This window comes from Lemur catta, chromosome 8 (assembly GCF_020740605.2).
Source record: "Lemur catta isolate mLemCat1 chromosome 8, mLemCat1.pri, whole genome shotgun sequence".
Taxonomy (NCBI): domain Eukaryota; kingdom Metazoa; phylum Chordata; class Mammalia; order Primates; family Lemuridae; genus Lemur; species Lemur catta.
In genome coordinates this window covers 47659950-47680056 of record NC_059135.1, presented here as the reverse complement: position 1 = coordinate 47680056, position 20107 = coordinate 47659950, and the positions used below count along the sequence as shown (strand labels likewise).

Here is a 20107-nt window from a genome sequence, read left to right as displayed (position 1 = left end):
TAATGACCAGTTTATATATGTTCTGATGTTTTCACTGAGTTTTAAACAAAGTAAGGTTCTGAGTGTATTTTTCCTGTTAAAATAATGTAATCAAAGCTGAAGAGAGAGAGCATCCTCGTGCCTGCTTCTGCAAACGTAGCTTTTGGCCTCCCCACTCTTTTGCCAAAATGAATAGTAAATATCCAGTCACTCTCATTTGTCACATTCCTGTCAGGGCTACGTAAATCACATGCACTCGACATGAATGCACTTTTTTCATAGTTTACACTGTAATCAAAGGCATAATATGCCAAATTAAAATTATGCTGTTAAAAAAGAATTTCACTGTTTAATACTTTTAGAGCACGGTTTCTCAACCTTGGCAATACTGGCATTGTGGACTGGATCCTATTTTGTTGTGCAGGACAGTCTTGTCACTTGTGGGATATTTACCAGCATCCTTAGCCTTCACCCACTAGATGCCGAGCAGCATCCCTCCCAACCCCTCTCACAGATTGAGAACCACTGTTTTAGAGGATTACATTAGAATTAGTTTAATTTTAGAGTATTTTATAACATTATTTGAATAAACTACACTTTCACCTTCTTCATCTTCTTCTCCTTCTTCTTCTTCCTCTTCCTCCTCCTCCTCACTACTTCCAGCATCTTGGTCTGTGTTTGAGTCACTGTCTCCTTCATCAAGAATTTCTATAAGAACAAAGTAAGTTTAGGAAAAAAACAATTAAGCAGCAAGTACTATAAATGTATCTCATTCTGAGAAGATAATTCTGAGTTCATTGAAATCCACTGTGGTGTTAACAGTTTACCAGTCAACAAGGATGATCACACAAGCCTTGGGTTATAGGCTAAGTGGTCAGAAAGCATTTTAACAACTGATTTGACTAGAGAGAGCCATATGTCATTTTTCTGTCAGATAAAAATGGCCATGAAACAAAGAGAAGATGAGAAAAACAAAGAACAAGTAGATGAAGGTATTCCAAAAGAGTAAGAACACTGGAAAAATATTAACAATGGAAACTAGCATTCGAGAGTCAAAATACTATTTCATCATCAGAAATAAGACAGTCCACTATAAAAAGATAAGGTCAGATATAGAAAACAGGAATTTAGGCTAAGAATGTACTTGGAAAGACATAGAAGGGAGAGAAAATAACTGCATAATTTAGTGTTCACTTTAAATAGTAATGAGATTTTTATTAAAATGTATACCTATTAAATTGAACACTGCAATGAAGCCAAAGACTGTTCATATGTAAAACAGAAACAGAAATTTAAAAGCCTTTAAGAAAACTGGTAGGTTGAGCACTTTATTAGATCACATCTTAAAATAATAATACAACCCATATTCAGAATTGGATGAAAACAGCAATGCTTGTAGTCTCTTAGGATTACATAAGTCCAGCCATTATGTTAGCAGTAAACATATAACAAAAACTAAAATTATATTTTGCCCAATGGTGCTCTGTTAGCTTGATAAAAGATTTTACAAACCTGGCTAATTCTTCACTTTTGCATTTATATTATAACCAGAGAGCTTTTAACACAAAGTTTTAGGGACAACTCATTTTTAGAAAAATTCTTCATATTTAAATATCTTCTTACTTAAATAGTATAAATCAGAAGACACATAATTAATGTGAGCAGAGAACTTCATACTGTGAGGAACAAATCATTAAGCCCTCATCTGACATATACATCTCAAGAATATTCCTAACAAATGTGAATTCAAGAAATAATGTAATGTATCTAAGTTTATTATTATGCAACATGGCTCAGACAGACTTTTAAGAGAATTATTTAGTATTCAATAGTAGGAAGACAGGCACTCCTGCTGTTTTCCCAAATGTTGTGAGACCTAAAATACAAGTACACCTGGGTCACTCTAAGGTGCTAATTACTAAAGCTGTGCCTACTTCCTGCTGTGGCCATTTTTTTTAATGTGAGCTCTAGAAGAATATTTTACAAAAGAATGAAGGTCAAATGAATTGTCTAATCGTTTACATCATCCTCTTCTCATCTCTCCACTTTAGAATCTACTTACTGGAATCACTTAGGCAATCACAACTGGATTTCATTAACTGAATAAAAGTAGTGGTTTCAAGGAAGGGTCTATGAGTCCCTGGGGGACCACTGAGAACTGTCAGATGGTCTGTGAGGTCAAAACTATTTTCATAATAATACCAAGACATTATCTGCCTTTTCACTGTGTTGCCATCTATGATGATGGTCCAAAAGCAATGGGGGTTAAAACTGCTATATCCTAAGCACAAATCAAACCACCAAACTACACCGGTAGTCAATGCATTTTTTACTGCCACACTCTTGCAAAAGGAAAAAAAAACAGTTTCACTTAAGAATGTCCTTGAAGAAGTAAAATACTAATTTTATTAAATCTCATCCCGTGAGTATAGGCCTTTATCATAATCTGAGTGACAAAATATATGCAGTTCATATATATAGCACTTCTGTTAAAGACAGATGCACAATGTGATGATTTTCTCAAGGAAAAACACTTGTGATTATCTCAAAAGGCAACTAAAATACTCCTCCCTTTTCTTACTACATATCTGTCTGAGGCTAGATTTCCTTCATGTACTTCAATCAAAACAACCTATTGCAATAGATTTAATACAGAAGCAGACATGAGAATCCAGCTGTTTCCTATTAGGCCAGACATTAAACTTTACAAAATATATAAAACATGCCATTCTTCTCACTAAATTTCTTTGCTTGTAAAATAATAATTTTCATAAAAATATGACATTTATGTCAACATGTACTAGGTTTACTATTATATTGAAATAATTCAATAAATATTCTTTTACATTGTTTTAATTTCTATTATAGTAAATATAAATAGATACAACCCACATAAACAGAAGCTCTTTGGAGTGCTCAATAATTTTCAATAGTGTAAAGACATCATGAGACTGAAGAATTTGAGAACTGTTGTAATAAAGAAAAGCGCTACTTTCCAGGCATTGGCCAATTGCCTAGACTCTAAAGAAATGAACAGGGAATTCCCCAGTTTAAAAAAGAAAAAATTATACCAGGGGTAATAAGAATTTCATAAAAACCATTTGGCATCTTTTAGGGAAACTATAGGAAAAAAGCTTCCTAAGAAAAGAAGGCAAAATGGTCTAAGGTGTTCTCTATATTTAGAAACTAAATCATAACAGAAAAATGAATCTGGCCAGATGCAGTGAAAAGCTTTTAGGAAATTAGCATCTTAGAAGAGAAACCTATTTATTGTACCAGATTTTTTGGATAATTATAGAAATGGAAGGCTTCTTCCACCTTTACCTTCCACTTTTATGCATGACTGAAGAATATAATGTAGGCAAAGACAGGGTTCTGGGTCTCTGCTCTCTCCTCCCCAAAGCTTCCAGAGCAATAAGTACTTCTCAGGTAAAATCACAACTTAGGGAAATAAACTCATAAAACTATTAAGTAAGTTTGCCTGAATATTAGCTTTAAAGAAAAAAATAATAATACAAATGTGAAAATAGTAACAGCCATCACTGTCTGTACCAATACAATGCACTGTATTTTATTTACCCTTCCACAGACAAGTAACACTTACTCCTACAAGTACCTTGTTACAGGTTACTTAGCTAGTAATGAATGTCAAGGACAAAATCAAAATCAAAATCTCTTGAAAGTTAGTACTTACAATATACTAATGATGTACCAGTGGTAATAATTATCAATTTACCAGGCACCAATACTGTGACTGATCTTATCAGAAGGATGGCCACCTGACCTTGAGAAATAACAAAGTATAGCATTTTACAACAAAGTATACTACCTAATTAAATATTAAACTGGGTAGCATACACTGTACACGGTAGACAACTTAAATAAAGGCTACTAGTAATCCATGAAGATTTCTTAAGAGGGATGAGACTTAAGGGTTGAATACTTTAAATAGAAGGAAAGAAGAGTGGTACAATGAAGTAAATATTATCATTCAGAATGAAGCAATACCATGGCCAAGTATTAGGAAAAAAATAATCCATGGGGAAAGAGTGAAAAGAATGACTTCAGAAGAGCAGAAATTTCACTGGGTGGGAATCAGAGATCTATAAATATTTCCTTTCTATCAATGTATTATAACTATTTAAATTGCTTCTACTTTTCCAAAATAAATTATTTTACAAACTTTTACATACCCTTCTTAATAGCTTTGTACTTCTCTTCATTCTCCATAAAATTAGGATCCATCTTGAAAACATCTTAAAAAAATAAATTAAAAGTGTTTATTTTCTATATTTACATTTGTTGGTGCCCTTCTTCCTGACCACCCCTTCCCCAATTTACTAAGAACATCTTCTGGATTATAGTCATCTTCCAAAGGGAGCATATGGGTGAACTGATCGTCTTCTTCCACTAAGTCAAGTCCTTCTAGGATAATAGGGTGGTCCTTGAATCCATCCTTCCGTACAGCAAACATTACTTCAATCATATATTGAACTCTTTTGTCAATTTCAGACTCATGCAGAATGTTTCGAAGGCGTTCAAATATAGCTAAACAGAAAGACAATAATAAAATGAGCAATAAATATTGTAACACTCAAACAAAGGTTCAACATCAAACTAAGAATATACACTTACCATTGATTCCTCTCGGTGACACTTGTGTTAATTTGAGGCCACATTCCTTGAGAAAACCAATAGCTACTTCAACACTATCATCTGTTGGTCTTTCAAGGAGCAAAGTGAGCATCTCTAAGCATAAAACCTCATGTGCCTTAAGTAGAATATGGACATATGGAAAAGAGAAAATGCTTTTACAATATATTAACATACATTGAAAATAATTTTAAAAGATTAGATCTGTTTACAATGATTATATTGCACATATGATTGGCAAAATTTTATTCTGATACTCAAAATGTGGGACATAACTTTTCTACACTTTCATTATGTATCTGTTAAGAATTTTCAGATGACTGTAAAAATCTTATTTACTACGCTGAATACAACTATTTGAGTTATTTCCAGAAGAAATATTCTTCTTAAACATTATGCACAGAAAGTGTCATAAACTGAAAATGTAAGTCAAAAAAATCATATACTAATTTTTAATGAGATAATTATTTTCATAATCCCTACATGAGGAATAGTAATGATTCCTTTTATAGTACCCTTCTCCATGACCACAGTTCTTTATATCCATTTCTCAATTTATTCTATCAGCAACTCTGTTAGCAAATAGTCCTTAATTTTATCACAAAATATCTTAACAGTTTCTGGTACACAAAAACAGTTTTAAATACTTGCTCCTTTTTCAAATTAAATCAAACTATTTATACTGCCCATGTTCAAAAATTGATACTTATAAACAATGCCAGGTAGAGTAGCAACAAAATTTTACTGAGAAGCTTTGCTGTGAGAAGAAAATGAACTACAAAGAATGTTCAAAACATCAAACATGCCTTTCTAAAGGCAGACACTTATTTGAGATTGGGACAGAAATCTAAATTTCAACTCAGGAGAATATCCTCTTCACTTTGTGCACAGTATCAAAAATACATCCTGCATTTTTTTCCAAGGGGAAGTGGGGTATCAAATAGTCTTACATCAGTGATAAAATACTGCTCTGTACCACAGCTGGGAAGATGCAAAATATTTACCATTTTAACTGTTTTATAGAAATGCCAAAAATTTCTAACATAAGTATAATATACATTTAAAAACGGAAACAAACATATCTCTGTTGTTATAGACATGTGAAATTAAGTTCCCATGGTCTTAAGTAGCAAGTTATCATTGTAATAATGACTATTAATTAGGTTAAATTCTAAAAGATTTCTGAGAGTGAACACTGGACAGAATTTCATGTAGGTAAGAATAAAAATATTTAATGTTAGAAAAATAAAATTTAAGTATGACTTCAAAATCTTCCTCTTATATACCAATATTAAATTTAAAATAATAATATACACATGAAGGAAAACTTTGAGTATGAACAAGAGCAGTTTTACTATTAATATTTTCAAGGTGAAACTGAAGCTAAATTAAAACCATGAAATAGCGGTTGAACACAAAATAAACACAAACTAAACAATAAAATGATAAAATTATGTATCTTTAAAATACATGAAAATTATTTAAACTACTATATTTTATAAATTGATTCTAATAATATATGACTACACCTATGTAGCTGCAGGGAATGGAGGTTTTTGTAGAATACCAGTATTTACTAAGTTTTCATGAACACCAAGTGCAGGGAAAGGAGTAGAAGAGATACCAACTTTATTGCTTTATAAAAAGGATTAAATTACATTCTCTGAAGGAATAATTTGTATTCCAGTTACCATGTAAGGTATTAAGTTAGATCAATTTGATAAAATATCTAAGTGTTCTAATTCCTCTTTATACTAAAGAATATTAAATACACTTATTATAGTTTTAAAACTAAAATATGATTCAAGATACTTATGCCAAGGAATATAAATAAACAGGGAAGTATCACCTATATGACATCAAGCCTGTGGTCTAATGCAACTGCATGGGACCAAGTTTTAAAGATAATTACTTACCACATTTTGGTTAATAAGATGTGCCACAAATTTTGAAGCAGTCAGACAAAGTTGCTGAAAAGTAAAGGTGGAGAAAGATTTAATCTATAAACTAAAAGCAATTTTTATTTATCTGTAGAATCTATAGCCTACTAACATACTTTATTTAAAACATGTAACACACAAGGTTAATTTTTATATAAGATGAAAATAATACACGTGAAAGAGTGCTACTTCTGCCTAAATTTACAATTCTACAGTTATAGCCACCATTTTTGTGGTTCATCATTAGTGGTCAGGGAAATTTAGTAGAATAAAAAAGGTCTCATGAAGTCACACTTTTTAAAACACATTCCTTTGCAGAAATCAACATTGCTTATTCTTGTTGACACTGAATTCTGTTCCTATGTGTCAGTTTACTTACAAGCCACTCATATATACCTTATCATTTCTTCGATAGCCTTTTCGAAAATTAAGAATTAACCTCTTCAGGATTAATTCGCCAATTTGTGGAAATTTTGAGTTGATAATTGCCACTAATGCTGCATAAACATGGGTGAAGATTGGAGAAGCACTCTGTGCTTGTAAAACAGATCTGGACAGCAGTCCTCTGTTTAAAAAAGAAGTAAAAAAAAAAGAGTCAATAATAATCAGCAAATTAATTACAAGAAACTCACTTAAAATCCAGTAGTATTACTCCTCTTAAATAATCATAAAAACTCAATCAGGACTAAATGGAAAGAGTTTGTGTTACTAATAAATAAAACTGCTTTTGAGAAAACAAAATTTGAATTTGTAATTCTGTAAAATAGAATAGGTTTTACTACAATTTTTTCTTCAAAATTTTTTCTCTCTAAATAGAATTCCTCTTTTCCTAATCTGTTTGTTATACCTAATCATGAATTTGAGGGGTTTTTTAATATTGATAGAAATAATTTGTTTAACATTTTCAAAAAAGTGACGAAACATCTATTTCAAAAATACAAAATTTAGCCAACATAAAGTTTCTACTATGGGTCCATCATCTATATAAAATTAATTCTGTGATTAAAGACAAATTGGGGTTGTTTACATCTTTAAGGCTAAATACTCCTATGAGAGATAAAGACACAATACATGTATTACAAGATTAATGCTAAAATGACAAGAAATAAAAGGTGCCTACTTATAAATCATTTTGAAATGGTCATTTTTCTATATGCATTTGATAAGGAAGAGGAAGATGCAAAGTAGGGTAACTGAAGTTTTTTTTAGCAATGGAACGACAAATAAATATTAGACTGTCAAAAGTCAGGAAAAAAATGCCTTATAACACATTGACTGCCACACTAGCAGACAAAAATTTTCCTTGGGGCCACAGTGTTTTATTACAAAAACAGAACAAAAACTCTGAAAACAATTTCTAATATAATGAAAAATTTGTTATTTTTTAATGTTTTCTGTGCATGAATTATATGCAACTTGAAAAACAGTTCACACAAGGTGAAGAGATGTATGAGTTACATATGCTTCACAAGGCCCTGGGCTAAAAACTAGCATGAGTTAAATACAACCCACATAGCAGTTAATATGTTTAATAGTTAGCAGGTTTAAGTACGACAATTGAATCACTAGAGTAGAAAATGACAAAAAAAGAACTCAGTTTATAAATTATTATTTTAAGCGATCCATATAACTTCTCTAAGTCTGCTTTTTTTCTAAGTAACATGGAGTCATCTCTGCATACCTTTGAGGATAATGGCTACCTCTTGGACAACTTTCTGTACCTTTGTACTTACTTTATATCCCAATTTTTTAAAAAGATGGATTAAGGTCATGTAAAATGACATGAGAAAACAGACTTCAAATTCTAAAGTAATAAACAGAATACAGAATATTTCTATTTTCTGACCCCTGTAAATATCACCAGCAGCTTAAAACCACACAGAATACAATAAATGATTCCCTCTTGCTTTTCTAAAATGCATTGCTCGTCTTTCCCATTTCTCTCACATTCTCACTTTGCTTTTATTAGAAATTAAATTGGAATAAAGGCTATATATAACAAGACCAAAGCTAACATTATATTCAAGAGTGAAAAGTTGAAAACTTTCCTTTAAGATCTGGAACAAGACAAGGAGGTCCATTCTTATCACTTCTATTCAACATGGTACTAGAAGGTCTAACCAGAGCAATTAGGCAAGAGAAAGAATAAAAGGCATCCAACTTGGAAAGAGAGAATTCTTGTTTGCAGTCAACCTGATCTTATATATAGAAACTCTAAAGACTCTAACACAAACTGTTAGAACTAATAAGCAAATTCAGTAAAGTTACAGGATACAAAATCAACATAAAAAAATCAGTAGTGTTTCTATACACTAACAATGAACTATCTGAAAAAGAAATCAAGAAAACAATCCATTTACAATAGCTACCAAAAAAAAAATACTCAGAAATAAATTTAACCATAGAGGTGAAAGATTATGTACATTAAATACTATAACTTATTGATAAAATAGAAAAAACAATCCTAAAATTTATATAGAACCACAAAAGATGCCGAATAGCCAAAGCAATCTTGAACAAAAAGAACAAACCCAGAGGATCATACTACCTGATTTTGAAATCTAATACAAAGCAATAGTAATCAAAACAGAATGGTACTAGCATAAAAACAGATATATAGACCAATAGAGAACAGAATAGAGAGCCTAGAAATGAATCCATGCACTTAGTCAATTGATTTTTGACAAAGGTGTCAAGAACACACAATAAGGAAAAGATAGTCTCTTCAATAAATGCTGCCAGGAAAACTGGACATCCACATGCAGAAGAATGAAAATAGACCTTCATTTCACACCACATACAAACATCAATTCAAAATGGATTAAAGACTTAAACATAAGACCTGGAAACTATAAAGCTAATAGAAGACAACATAGGGGGAAAGCTCCATGACACTGGTCTCAGCAATGATTTTTTGGATAGGACCCTTAAAGCACACACAACAAAAGTAAAAATACACAAATGGGATCGCATCAAACTAAAAGCCTTCTGCACAGCAAAGGAAACAACAGAGTGAAGAGACAACCTACAGGATGGGAGAAAATATTTGCAAACCATACATACAGCAGTTAATATCTAAAATATATAAGGAACTCAACAATAGTAAGAAAACAACCTGATTTAAAAAATATGCAAAGGAACTGAACAAACATTTCTCAAAAAAAGATGTACCAATGAGCAGTAGGTATATGAAAAAATGCTCACTATCACCAATCGTCAGGTAAATACAAATTAAAACCACAGTTAGATATCATCTCACATCTGTTAGAATGGCTGTTATAAAAAAGGTGAACAATAGCAATTTTGCCAAAGACGTAGGGAAAAGGGAGCCCTTGTACACTGTTGGTAGAACTGTAAATTAGGACAGCCATTATGGAACATAGTATGGAAGCTCCTCAGAAAAGTAAAAATAACTACCATATGATCCAGCAATCCCACTACTGGGTATACATCCAAAGGAAACGAAATCAATATGTCAAATAGATATTCGCACTCCCTCATTCATTGCTGCATTAGTCACAATAGCCAATATATGGAAAAAACCTAAGTAAATGTTGACGAATAAATAGATAAAGAAAATGTATATATACACAATGGAATACTAGTCAGCCTTAAGGAAGAAGGAAATTTGCAACAACATGGATGAACCTGGATGACATTATGCTAAGTGAAACAGGTCAGACACAGAAAGAAAACTACTTCATGATCTCATCAATATGTAGAATCTAAAAAAATCAAATTCATAGAAACAGTGTAAAATGGTGGTTACCAGAGGATGGGGGGTGGGGAAATTGAGGAGATGAGCTGGTTAATGGACACAAAATTTTAGTTAGACAGGAGGAATAAATTCTAGAGATTTACTGTATAGTATGTTGCTATAGTTACTAATAATATATTGCACACTTGAAAACTGATAAAAGAATAGATTTTAAGTGTTCCCACCACAAAAACATGATAGGTTTTTGAGGCAACACTTATGTTAAATAGCTTAATTATCCATTTCAGAATGTATACATATATCAAAACATCATGTTACACAACACAAATATATACAATTTTTACTTGTCAATTAAAAAAAGAAAGGAAAAAAATTAAATTAGTTTGAAGTAGTACATTTTAATATTCTTTATTCCTCATGGGTTTAAATTATTGGAGGCATGATGTAGACAAATGTCTGTGCAAAAATCATTACGTAAATCAAAGTTTCTCAAAAAGCAAAAACTCCAAAAAACTTCTAACAGACAGATACAAGTTATTTCTTCATAGCCTACATTTTTATAAGAAGTGAATTTTAAATAAATATTTTCAACTACCTTTAAAATAAAGTGGCACAAAAAAATTGGTGATTATTGCTCATGCACATATTATGTTCCTTTGAAAAAATTAAACAGAAATACTACAAACAAAATAGCTGACACTTACCTTCCTCTAACTATATTTTCTTGAAGAAGCTCTTGAATAATAATACTTATATTGGAAATGTTGACTTTGTTGATAAGACCATTGATTGACTTCTTTAGGGCCTCCCAGCTCATTCTCTGGTATGCTAAGCTAAAAAGAATTGATTTCAATAAATATTAAAACTTTGTCAGCAATTATAACAAGAGGCTATATAAGACCATAAAAACTACTTAGTGTTCTTTTACTTTTAACATTATTTTTGCAAAATTACCCCAAAGTGCAGTAAACTATATGATATCTATAGGAATAAGCAGATCATATCCCAAACCATATTTGATTTTCTGTACATATATTAAGTACAGATCACTTCCCTTTAGTAAAACAATAAGATTATGTAAGGATAAGTAAGGATAATGTTTTGTTCCTACGTCAATGTATATTTATTAGTCATTCAATACATGCGTATTTTACATTATAATGCTCCATTTAAACTTGTCTTTAAAGAAAAGCTTTTAAAATAAATGCAATTTTAAAAAATTTTGATTGTAATATGAAATACCCAAATAGAAACCACAAAAAGGAAATTTTATTATGTTCCTTCTCATAAAAGCATGACAGAAACAATAAAATCAAATGTTTTCAACCATAAAGAAATGGTAATAACTACAGGAAAAAAGTCCAAAATACTAAGTATTTTCAAGACCATCTCTATGTTTATACAACAGTCCCATAGCTATACCTACTGATATTATTTTTTACCTAATACTATATTTTGGGTAAATTAGCCTCAATGAGTTTCTTTAGGTTGAACTTGATAATGTCTAAGGTCTTTTAAAGGTCTACAATTCCACAGAGTTTAAACTGTTTTTCTGTGGAATCTGATTTTAGCCTCAGAAGTCTTAATCTTTTTTTTTCCATACACCTCTCTGGAAGTTTAGTGAAGCCAATACACTTCTTGAAACAATATATACAATACACAGCATTATCAAGGATATTGATCATATTGAAATACAGTTTTTAAAACATGAAAAGAACAAAAGTTTCAGATAGTATTCTATGTGCTTAACACATTAAGTAACAAGAAGTGGCAGTAGGCCTAATAATTACTCTAATTTCAAAGCAGCATGGCCATAAACAATATTATGAGATATTCATAACAAACAGACTGTTAATACTATGATATGTTACCTATATTCTTAATAGAAAAATAATGCTAAATCTTAGAGAATAGTAAAAATAAAGATTCAATTTTTTTCCCATACAAGTTCACGGACTGCCTGAATTCTATTCATGGACCTCTTGAAGGTCTTGTAGGTTAAAAATTCCTGTTCTGGTGTGGTATAACAAGCAAGGGTGGTGAGAGCAGTCCCTGACGGGGAAGAATACTGTATCACTGTCATAGTTTAGAATTACCAACAGACAGTGAGGATAAAAAGCACACTAACTTGTAGTTAATTTTATTATTGTCTCCAAATTCTCTATAAATCATGTACCCCTTTACTTCCTGTACCCAAGGTAGACCATTCCACCATCCCCCAACTCCAATCCTTTGATATGCCACTATCTCTAGAAAAATAAGATCCATTACTTAACAATTAGATTGATTGATAAGATGTTGCTGATATATAATCACAACTTCTCCTATTAAACTGATCAAAAGACCACATCAAGTACAATTATACTTCCTAATTAGAGAACCTACAATTCACCTGATTATAGCAAAGACTATAGATTCGTGTTAGAGATGTCTACTTCTCCTTGTACCCTTTACAGCCTATGAACAGACCTCAGCTGTATATAAAATAATCTTCTGGTAATCTGCTTAAAGTTGTATATATTGCTGAGTCTCTCTGCTCGTTTAATTTATAAGGAAGCAAGACTTGGATTAACAAAATTTCTAGACTTTTACAATTAGGATTGCTTTGGACTGGTTTGGAGAAATTGAGTACTTCTCACTAATGCTGCCATTACTGCCTTCTGCAAGAGCAAAATACCTACACAATCATGAAACTCCCGCAAACCACACAAGCCATCTCCAAATTCCTTCTCGACACAACACTCCAAATACCACTCCCAAGTACTAGAATATGACACAGAAAGAGAAACTTAATTTTTAGTTTTAAATTTATGTCATCTAATGCCTCTTTTTAGCTCTTACAAGCTTTTTAATTTATTTCAAATATTCATAGTTTCTTTTATATAAATGACATTTCCACTTCTAGCTAATCCTTGAAACAAATTTAGATTTTATTTATATAAGGTTCTCAAGCACTTTTCAAGTTGCCATTAAAACACTCATGAAAAGATGTGGAAACATTTCTCCTTGGCTCACCTTGAATCTGTTTTTCTTGAAGTGTAGCTACCTTCTATCCCAATCTTTTTACTAATTAGCAGGCAACTGAGTAACCATTTCAATTTGGGAACACACTTTTCCTAGTTATCATCTCATTCCACTAGAGAAAACATCTTTAAAAATTTAGCTATACTTTCCTAAATAACTCCTCACCATCTCAATTATTTTGAAAAAGGAAGGGTGCTTTGAGTGTGACTGCTCATATATGAATTTTGTTTACCTTAGAGAAGCAAAAAAGCATAGTCTGAGATATTACGGTCTAAAGAAAAGGTGGAAAAAGAGAACATTGCCAACTTAGTACAGAGGATGGCAAACTACACCCATGAGCCAAATGCAGCCTACTACCTGCTTTGTAAATAAAGCTTTACTGGAACACAGTCACACACATTTGTTTACACATTACCTATGACAATTTTCATGTTGCAATGGTGAAGTTGAGTAGCAGCAATAGAGACGGAATGACTCACAGCCTAAAATATTTACTATCTGGCCTTTTATAGAAAAAGTTTGCTGACTCCTGGTTTAATACAACTGAAAAGAGCCATTTTAAACCTAAAAACATGAATAGTACTCTTGCTTATCTATAAAAAATTGACACTATCAATGCACATTTATGCATGAGACAATGTAAGGAGCAATAGTTTGAAAATACTAAAAAAAAGGGTAAGTAATCTTTCCCTCAAACATTTTAATTCATTCATGCAAAAAAAAAAAAAGGATAATGAGCTAATGTCAGGGTAAGTAGTACACAACACTCCAAAGGAGCTTATGGAATAGAGGAAAGAGGTCTCCAACTTGAGGTCTCTATCATTATGGACTAATGTAAATTCTCAACAGCGAAGGTTAATTAGACCATAGTCGAGTTGTTTTTCAACGTATATTTAGTAATGTCAACATGCCTGTTTTTATCTGTAATCTGTTCTTGCATCATCCTGAGCTTTGCAGGGGGAATATATGCTCCACCAGTGCGAGTAAGGAGAGGATCCAGCTCATCTTTCTTCTTCTTTGCAGTAGGTTCATCCTGAGCAGAGGAACTCTGGGTTACTGATGATTCTGGGCTTCTTCTCCCAGGAGATGGAGATTTCCGGGACCTTTTCCGATCTGCATCTCTTTCTCTTTCTCTGCGTTTTTCTCGGTCCCTACTTCTGTAATATTAATTTTTTTTAAAGGAGAAAAGACAATATAAAATCCATTCTGACAACGAACTACACACCAAATGAGTGAGAACATAAGTGGCCCCACAAATTCAGACTAGGAAAAGTGGTTTAGAATGGTAAGGAAGTGCTTCACAGAGAAAATGTAACTTAGATTAGGCCTTGAAGGCTTGATAGGATTTAGAGGAGGGGAAGGAGGGGAAGGGCAGAGAGAGGAAGGGTGGCACTGTGCAACCAACAGAAAAGGGAATTAACTACTGGAAAACTAAGCAGGGGTGTTAAGACCAGAGGGAGTACAACAATCAAGAAACAAAGAATCATGTATGACAGTATTTGGAAAGATGAGTTTGAGTCAGACTGTGAAATTTTAAAAGACAAGCAACAGACTTTAAGGTTTTTATACTAGAGATGATGGGGAATCATAAAAGTTCCTGAGTGGGACAATGACATTAAAATAGTGTTTTAAGAAGACAAGTTGGCCTGTGGTATATATGATAAATTGTATAAAGGAGAAACTAGAGTTTATCTCTTAACAGTGACAATTTTACGTATAAGACTATAATAAAGAATATAATATTTGAAACTGTTTCTTGATAGAACTGGTATTTTTATTAGAAATCTCAGAATATCAGAAACCTCCTGGTTATTTGCAACAATGTGAAAAAAAAATTTTTTTTCTAGCCGTAATAACTATTTCCTATTAACTTAGGTGATTATCCTTTCTTAAGCTAACACTTTTTAAAATAATCATTCTTTGAAACCAACAGGAACTAACAGGAATGAGTCCTTGCTTTTTGCTGCCTTTCCCCAGAGAAAAGTTTGCCTACTTAGCTGCTTTTTACATATACTGCCTTGGAAACTGAGATCATTCTGTTCATGCTTTGTGTAACCATGAGTTATATGAATACAGTAAACAAGAGTTTCACATCGTTACTGCATCACTAGGAAACTGTGGAATAGATTTTAGCTAAACCTAAAGGGTATGTTTGAGATGGCCTGTTTTCATAATGATACAACCTACATGGAGGGAGAAAAGCAATAACCTTCCCAGGTAGCTACAGAGGAACAGTTTTGAAACTAAGGTATAAGATACTCAAGCGACAGCCAAGGAGGACAGACAGTCTGTATAAACTAAGACAGAGTGAACAGAGGGGGAAAAAAAGGGGTTTAAAATATAAGCCCCAAGTAGTCACAAAGGCAGGTGCTCTCAATTCTCTGCACTGATTTTCAATTGAGTTGCTTCTTATTGTAAATATAGCATGTTCCAAGACAACAGCTACAGCAGGGATTTACTGACATTGGTTATGATTCTTCTGAGAAACAGCAAATATGACAGCTAGCTGGCTGATAAAATCATATCCTTACAATTATTGTTTGTGTTCAAGTGCAAAAGTTATAAAATATTCTTAGAGTCTGAATAGAAACATTTTTGGACTGTTAGCCTTTATAGCCTACATAATACCTAGCCTGCTTACTTCATAGTGCGACCACGTGGATTACATGAGACTTACGTTCATACACTAGACCAAACAGGTACAGTTATGCTAAAGTAGTACAGTCAGGGATTGTGGAAAAAACACGGGCTTTGTAGTTAGAACTGAGTTCAAATCCCAGCTTTAACATCTATAGTTAAAATTCACAATACTAACCGTGACTCCATGCTACCATCATGAGAATGTCCTCTTCTTGAATGCTCATAGTCTGACCTGCTATAATCAAAATAATCTCTATCCCGTGGAGATCTTTCTTGTTCTGTATATCTAACATATAAAATAAGAAAACCAAAGTTTTACATTGAAACAGCTATGCTATAAATACTTAGGAAAGTCATATATTGGTAATGCTAGAGCTACTCTATGACTGAACAACATCTTGTTTTTAACAAGCATCTCCTCTTGCTAGCACTCATTTATTCAGTCAGGATTATAAAAGCTTTCAGCTTGTATACAGCAAAACTACTCCTAGAATTCACCAAACTTGTTCATACTGATTCACACTGTCCTTAATAGGAGAATATCTGGATATCATATATAGCTGGCAGGAAAAAGGCTATCCTGTAAATAACTCCTTTTGCTTAGCTCATTTACCAAAACACTGAACTAATGAGAGACCAATGTCATCAGTCGGCCTCTTAAGACCAGTTTAACTCCACTCCATAAAACTATATTCATCAGCTGTTATTCCTGAAAATGCATTACTGGATAGCAGTGAGAATAGATGCAAATTACTAGCAAACAAGGATAGACAACACCAGATCTGTTATTTGAATCTTAAAATCAGGGAGCCCTAAGAAAAGTTAAATAAATATACATATAATAAATACACAGTGACATAATCCATATTTTATATACACATCTACAATTAAGTTATAGACACACACATATACCTGTGTATGTGTCTGTGTGCGTAGAGAAAAAGATATACATATATATATATATATATATATATATATATATTTAACGTAGAGAGTAGATAATTGGTGAAAGTAAGTAGGTAGTAAGTAGTCACAAACCAGGGCAATTAACTTGACATCCATAAAACAAAGGTTCTTAGAGATATTTAGCAGAGTGGAATAAGAAGAAAGTAAACAGGGAATGATGAAGAGATCAGATAACCGAAAGAAAGTTTAGAGGATGCTTCTCCCTTCATAAAGTACTTTTGATAGTCATAAAAAATTATTTTTATAGTCATTATTTTTAATAGACCATATTTTTAATGGTCTTTTAATGGTCCAAAGTGAAATAACTGTAGTCCTAATATAAATGCATAACACACATTAACGGTAACATTTTGGGATCGTTGATCTTCACATAAGATAATACAATCTATACAAAAATATTTCGGAAACTCTAAAGAGCTATGTAAATTTAATCGATAGCAATAACAGCAAAAGAAGTACTTCAAAATAATGTAATTTCAACTCAGTTTTCCATTTTATAAACTTTCATTCTATTAGTATTCCAGATATCAAAATTATTCTTTCACCTAAAAATTATGTAAAATCTAGAATTGTTTATGAGAAATTCCTAAAATGGTCATTCAATAATGATTCCTCCTGTAGCCCTCTCAAATAATACTGGTTATAAAACCATTCAAAAGAAGTTGTCCACCCTAAATTAGAAACAAAGAGCTAAATTATTATATAAACTTACTATAAAAAATCTAAATTGCATTCAGAACATATCAAATTATTTACCTGTCTTCTGGAGAGGAGGTCCTCTGATACGAATTATAGTTTTCCCTTCTGTCATGACCAGAAGAATGCTTTAAAGCGAAAAAAGTGGGAGGGAACATTTCAAAAATTATTTATATTAAAAACAATAGACAATGAATATATGTCTCAGAAAATTGATGTATTAATACTTTAAAAAATTGTATCAAAATGTTTTTTAATCATAGGAATAATTCATGTTACCTAAACAGTATAAAACAAAACAGAATTTTCAGGCCAACCTAGATGGGCCTGTCTGTGGCAGATATCTGTTTTTGCTACAGATTTATGCTTGAATTTTTAGCCAAAAAGATTCAAGGTAGAAGAAAATAATTCTCAAATATTTGATGACACTTACTTCATTATTTTATTTCTACGTAAAAAGTTATAAATTTATAGAACAGTGTTTTTGTAATGGCCTCCTCCAGGTGAAAAATAAGACCAAGGCCAGAGGTTTTCTAGCAAAAGGTCATTTTTATGGTTATGCTCAAGTCTTATAATACTGCACTTACCTATATCTCCTTTGGCTTATGAAAACCACAACTTTAGTACAGGTTACTAAATATGGATAAAACAAATAGCTAGAAGAAACTGACTCTAACATATTTACAAAAATTCATTTTTATTTTCAACAAACATTATTTGAGTGTCTGATTTGTACAATACTATGTTAGGCTCTAGGAAATTGAAAAACATGATTTTTAAGATACAAATATGGCAAATCCTTTGAAAAACAACCAACATACAAATAAGTAACTTCATGTAACATGAGACTGATGAGACATGTAACATGAGACAGATATATGAACCATCCAGTTTGAGAACACATCTTAATTTAAAAATCTAAATACACTGAATATACCAAAATACTTATCTTTGTATACAGGTAGAATTTTTTTATATAAATGGTCAACATTAATACTGACAAGCCTTTAAGAATTAAAATAATTTTAATTAACCTTACTGGAAAGAAAAAACAGTGTTTGTTAAAGTACCTTAATTTGGAAATCTAAGAAAAAATAAATCAAACGAGTAACTTGTTCTGCAAATTTACATGCTTGCCTCCTTAATGAGAAAAAGACGCATTTTAAAATAGAAAACTATTCTGAGTAGAAATGTAAATAAGATCCAACTTCCTCTGATTTTATGACTGTCTAATTAACAGAAGTTTGAGTCTAACATTATCACAAGTAAATTGCCAAACACTCTCTTTAACTATTGAAATTTTTCAAATAGTATGCACTAACTAATCTATGTAGGTGAATAGTATGTAATCAAAATTTATAATTTAAAGTAGCCACGGTCTGGCTGTTATTTTACATTAAATCCAACCATCTTAAAATCCTGTTTTTTTCCAGTCCCACCACTTAAAGCATGGTATGTGGTAAAATATAAAAGGGCACACAAGAAAAGTTCAGTTTCCTTCTCCCAATCAGCAGTCCTCTGCAGGAACAATCATTGTTGAAGACTCTTCTATACGTAGTTTTTTAGAAGTATGCCAGGCATATGCAAAATTTCTTTTTCTTTTTGTACATAAATAGAATCACATCATACATAGCAGCTGTACCCTAATTGATTCAATTTATATATATATTTATATGTATCTTATCATTCCACATCAGCACATATAAATCATTCTGTTCTAATTAACCAATCCCCTACTACTGGACATTTAGGTTGTTTTCAGTCTTTAATACCTTTACTTGTAAAAGCTCTTTAAAAGTGTCAGTTCGTTTGCTTTTAAGTGAATAAATATGCCTATAATATAATATAGAAATGGAATTGTGTATTAAAGAATATGTATTTTTTAAATATGATAGCTATTGCCAAATTACCCTTAAGCCAATGTCCTGCCAATAGTGTATGAGTCTGCATGTTGCCTTCCAATCTTGTGTTACACATATTTTGATCAAAACTACACTCAGCAAAAAATATTGCTTGTAGAAAAAAAATCAGTTAGAGAGATTCCAGGGAGACAGTAAATTCAAAAATCACCTGTCAATACAGTCAACCTTTCTGACACAGGGATTTAAAGATTTAGGAGACAAAAATCAGTATTCTTTTTTTTTTTTTTTTGAGGCAGAGTCTCACCAGCTAGAGTGCGGTGGCTTCATCATGGCTCACTGCAACCTCAAACTCCTGGGCTCAAGCGATTCTCCTGCCTCAGCTAAGTAGGATTATTAAATATGCATGATATAGGTTTCCATAAAGCTTCACATCAATATCATAAGCCATATAGAGCACAAGATTCATTAACTTAAATGGTAACATAAAACATAGTATTTATATTGATCATTTATTATAACACATAGTCCTTCCTGTGTAGACATTCTGAAGCATACAAAAGATATGAAAGACCCTCAAGGAGCTTTTGCTCTTGTAGGAGAGAGATAGTTATCAAGATTTCCACAATTAA

At 32.0% G+C, this 20107-nt stretch overlaps 1 protein-coding gene across 2 annotated transcripts in view; it reads right to left on the bottom strand.

Moving 5' to 3' along the window:
• Positions 1-20107, bottom strand: part of CWC22 (CWC22 spliceosome associated protein homolog) — a 56117-nt gene that overhangs the window by 19617 nt on the left and 16393 nt on the right. For both annotated transcript variants that reach the window (XM_045559847.1, XM_045559848.1), the window contains exons 3-12: positions 17677-17744; positions 16130-16240; positions 14226-14471; positions 10995-11123; positions 6969-7137; positions 6549-6602; positions 4615-4750; positions 4321-4527; positions 4173-4235; positions 583-687 (exon numbers count right to left, since the gene is read on the bottom strand). In XM_045559847.1, the coding sequence (XP_045415803.1) occupies positions 583-687; positions 4173-4235; positions 4321-4527; positions 4615-4750; positions 6549-6602; positions 6969-7137; positions 10995-11123; positions 14226-14471; positions 16130-16240; positions 17677-17744 (1288 nt within the window). The remainder of the gene's footprint in view (positions 1-582; positions 688-4172; positions 4236-4320; positions 4528-4614; positions 4751-6548; positions 6603-6968; positions 7138-10994; positions 11124-14225; positions 14472-16129; positions 16241-17676; positions 17745-20107) is intronic.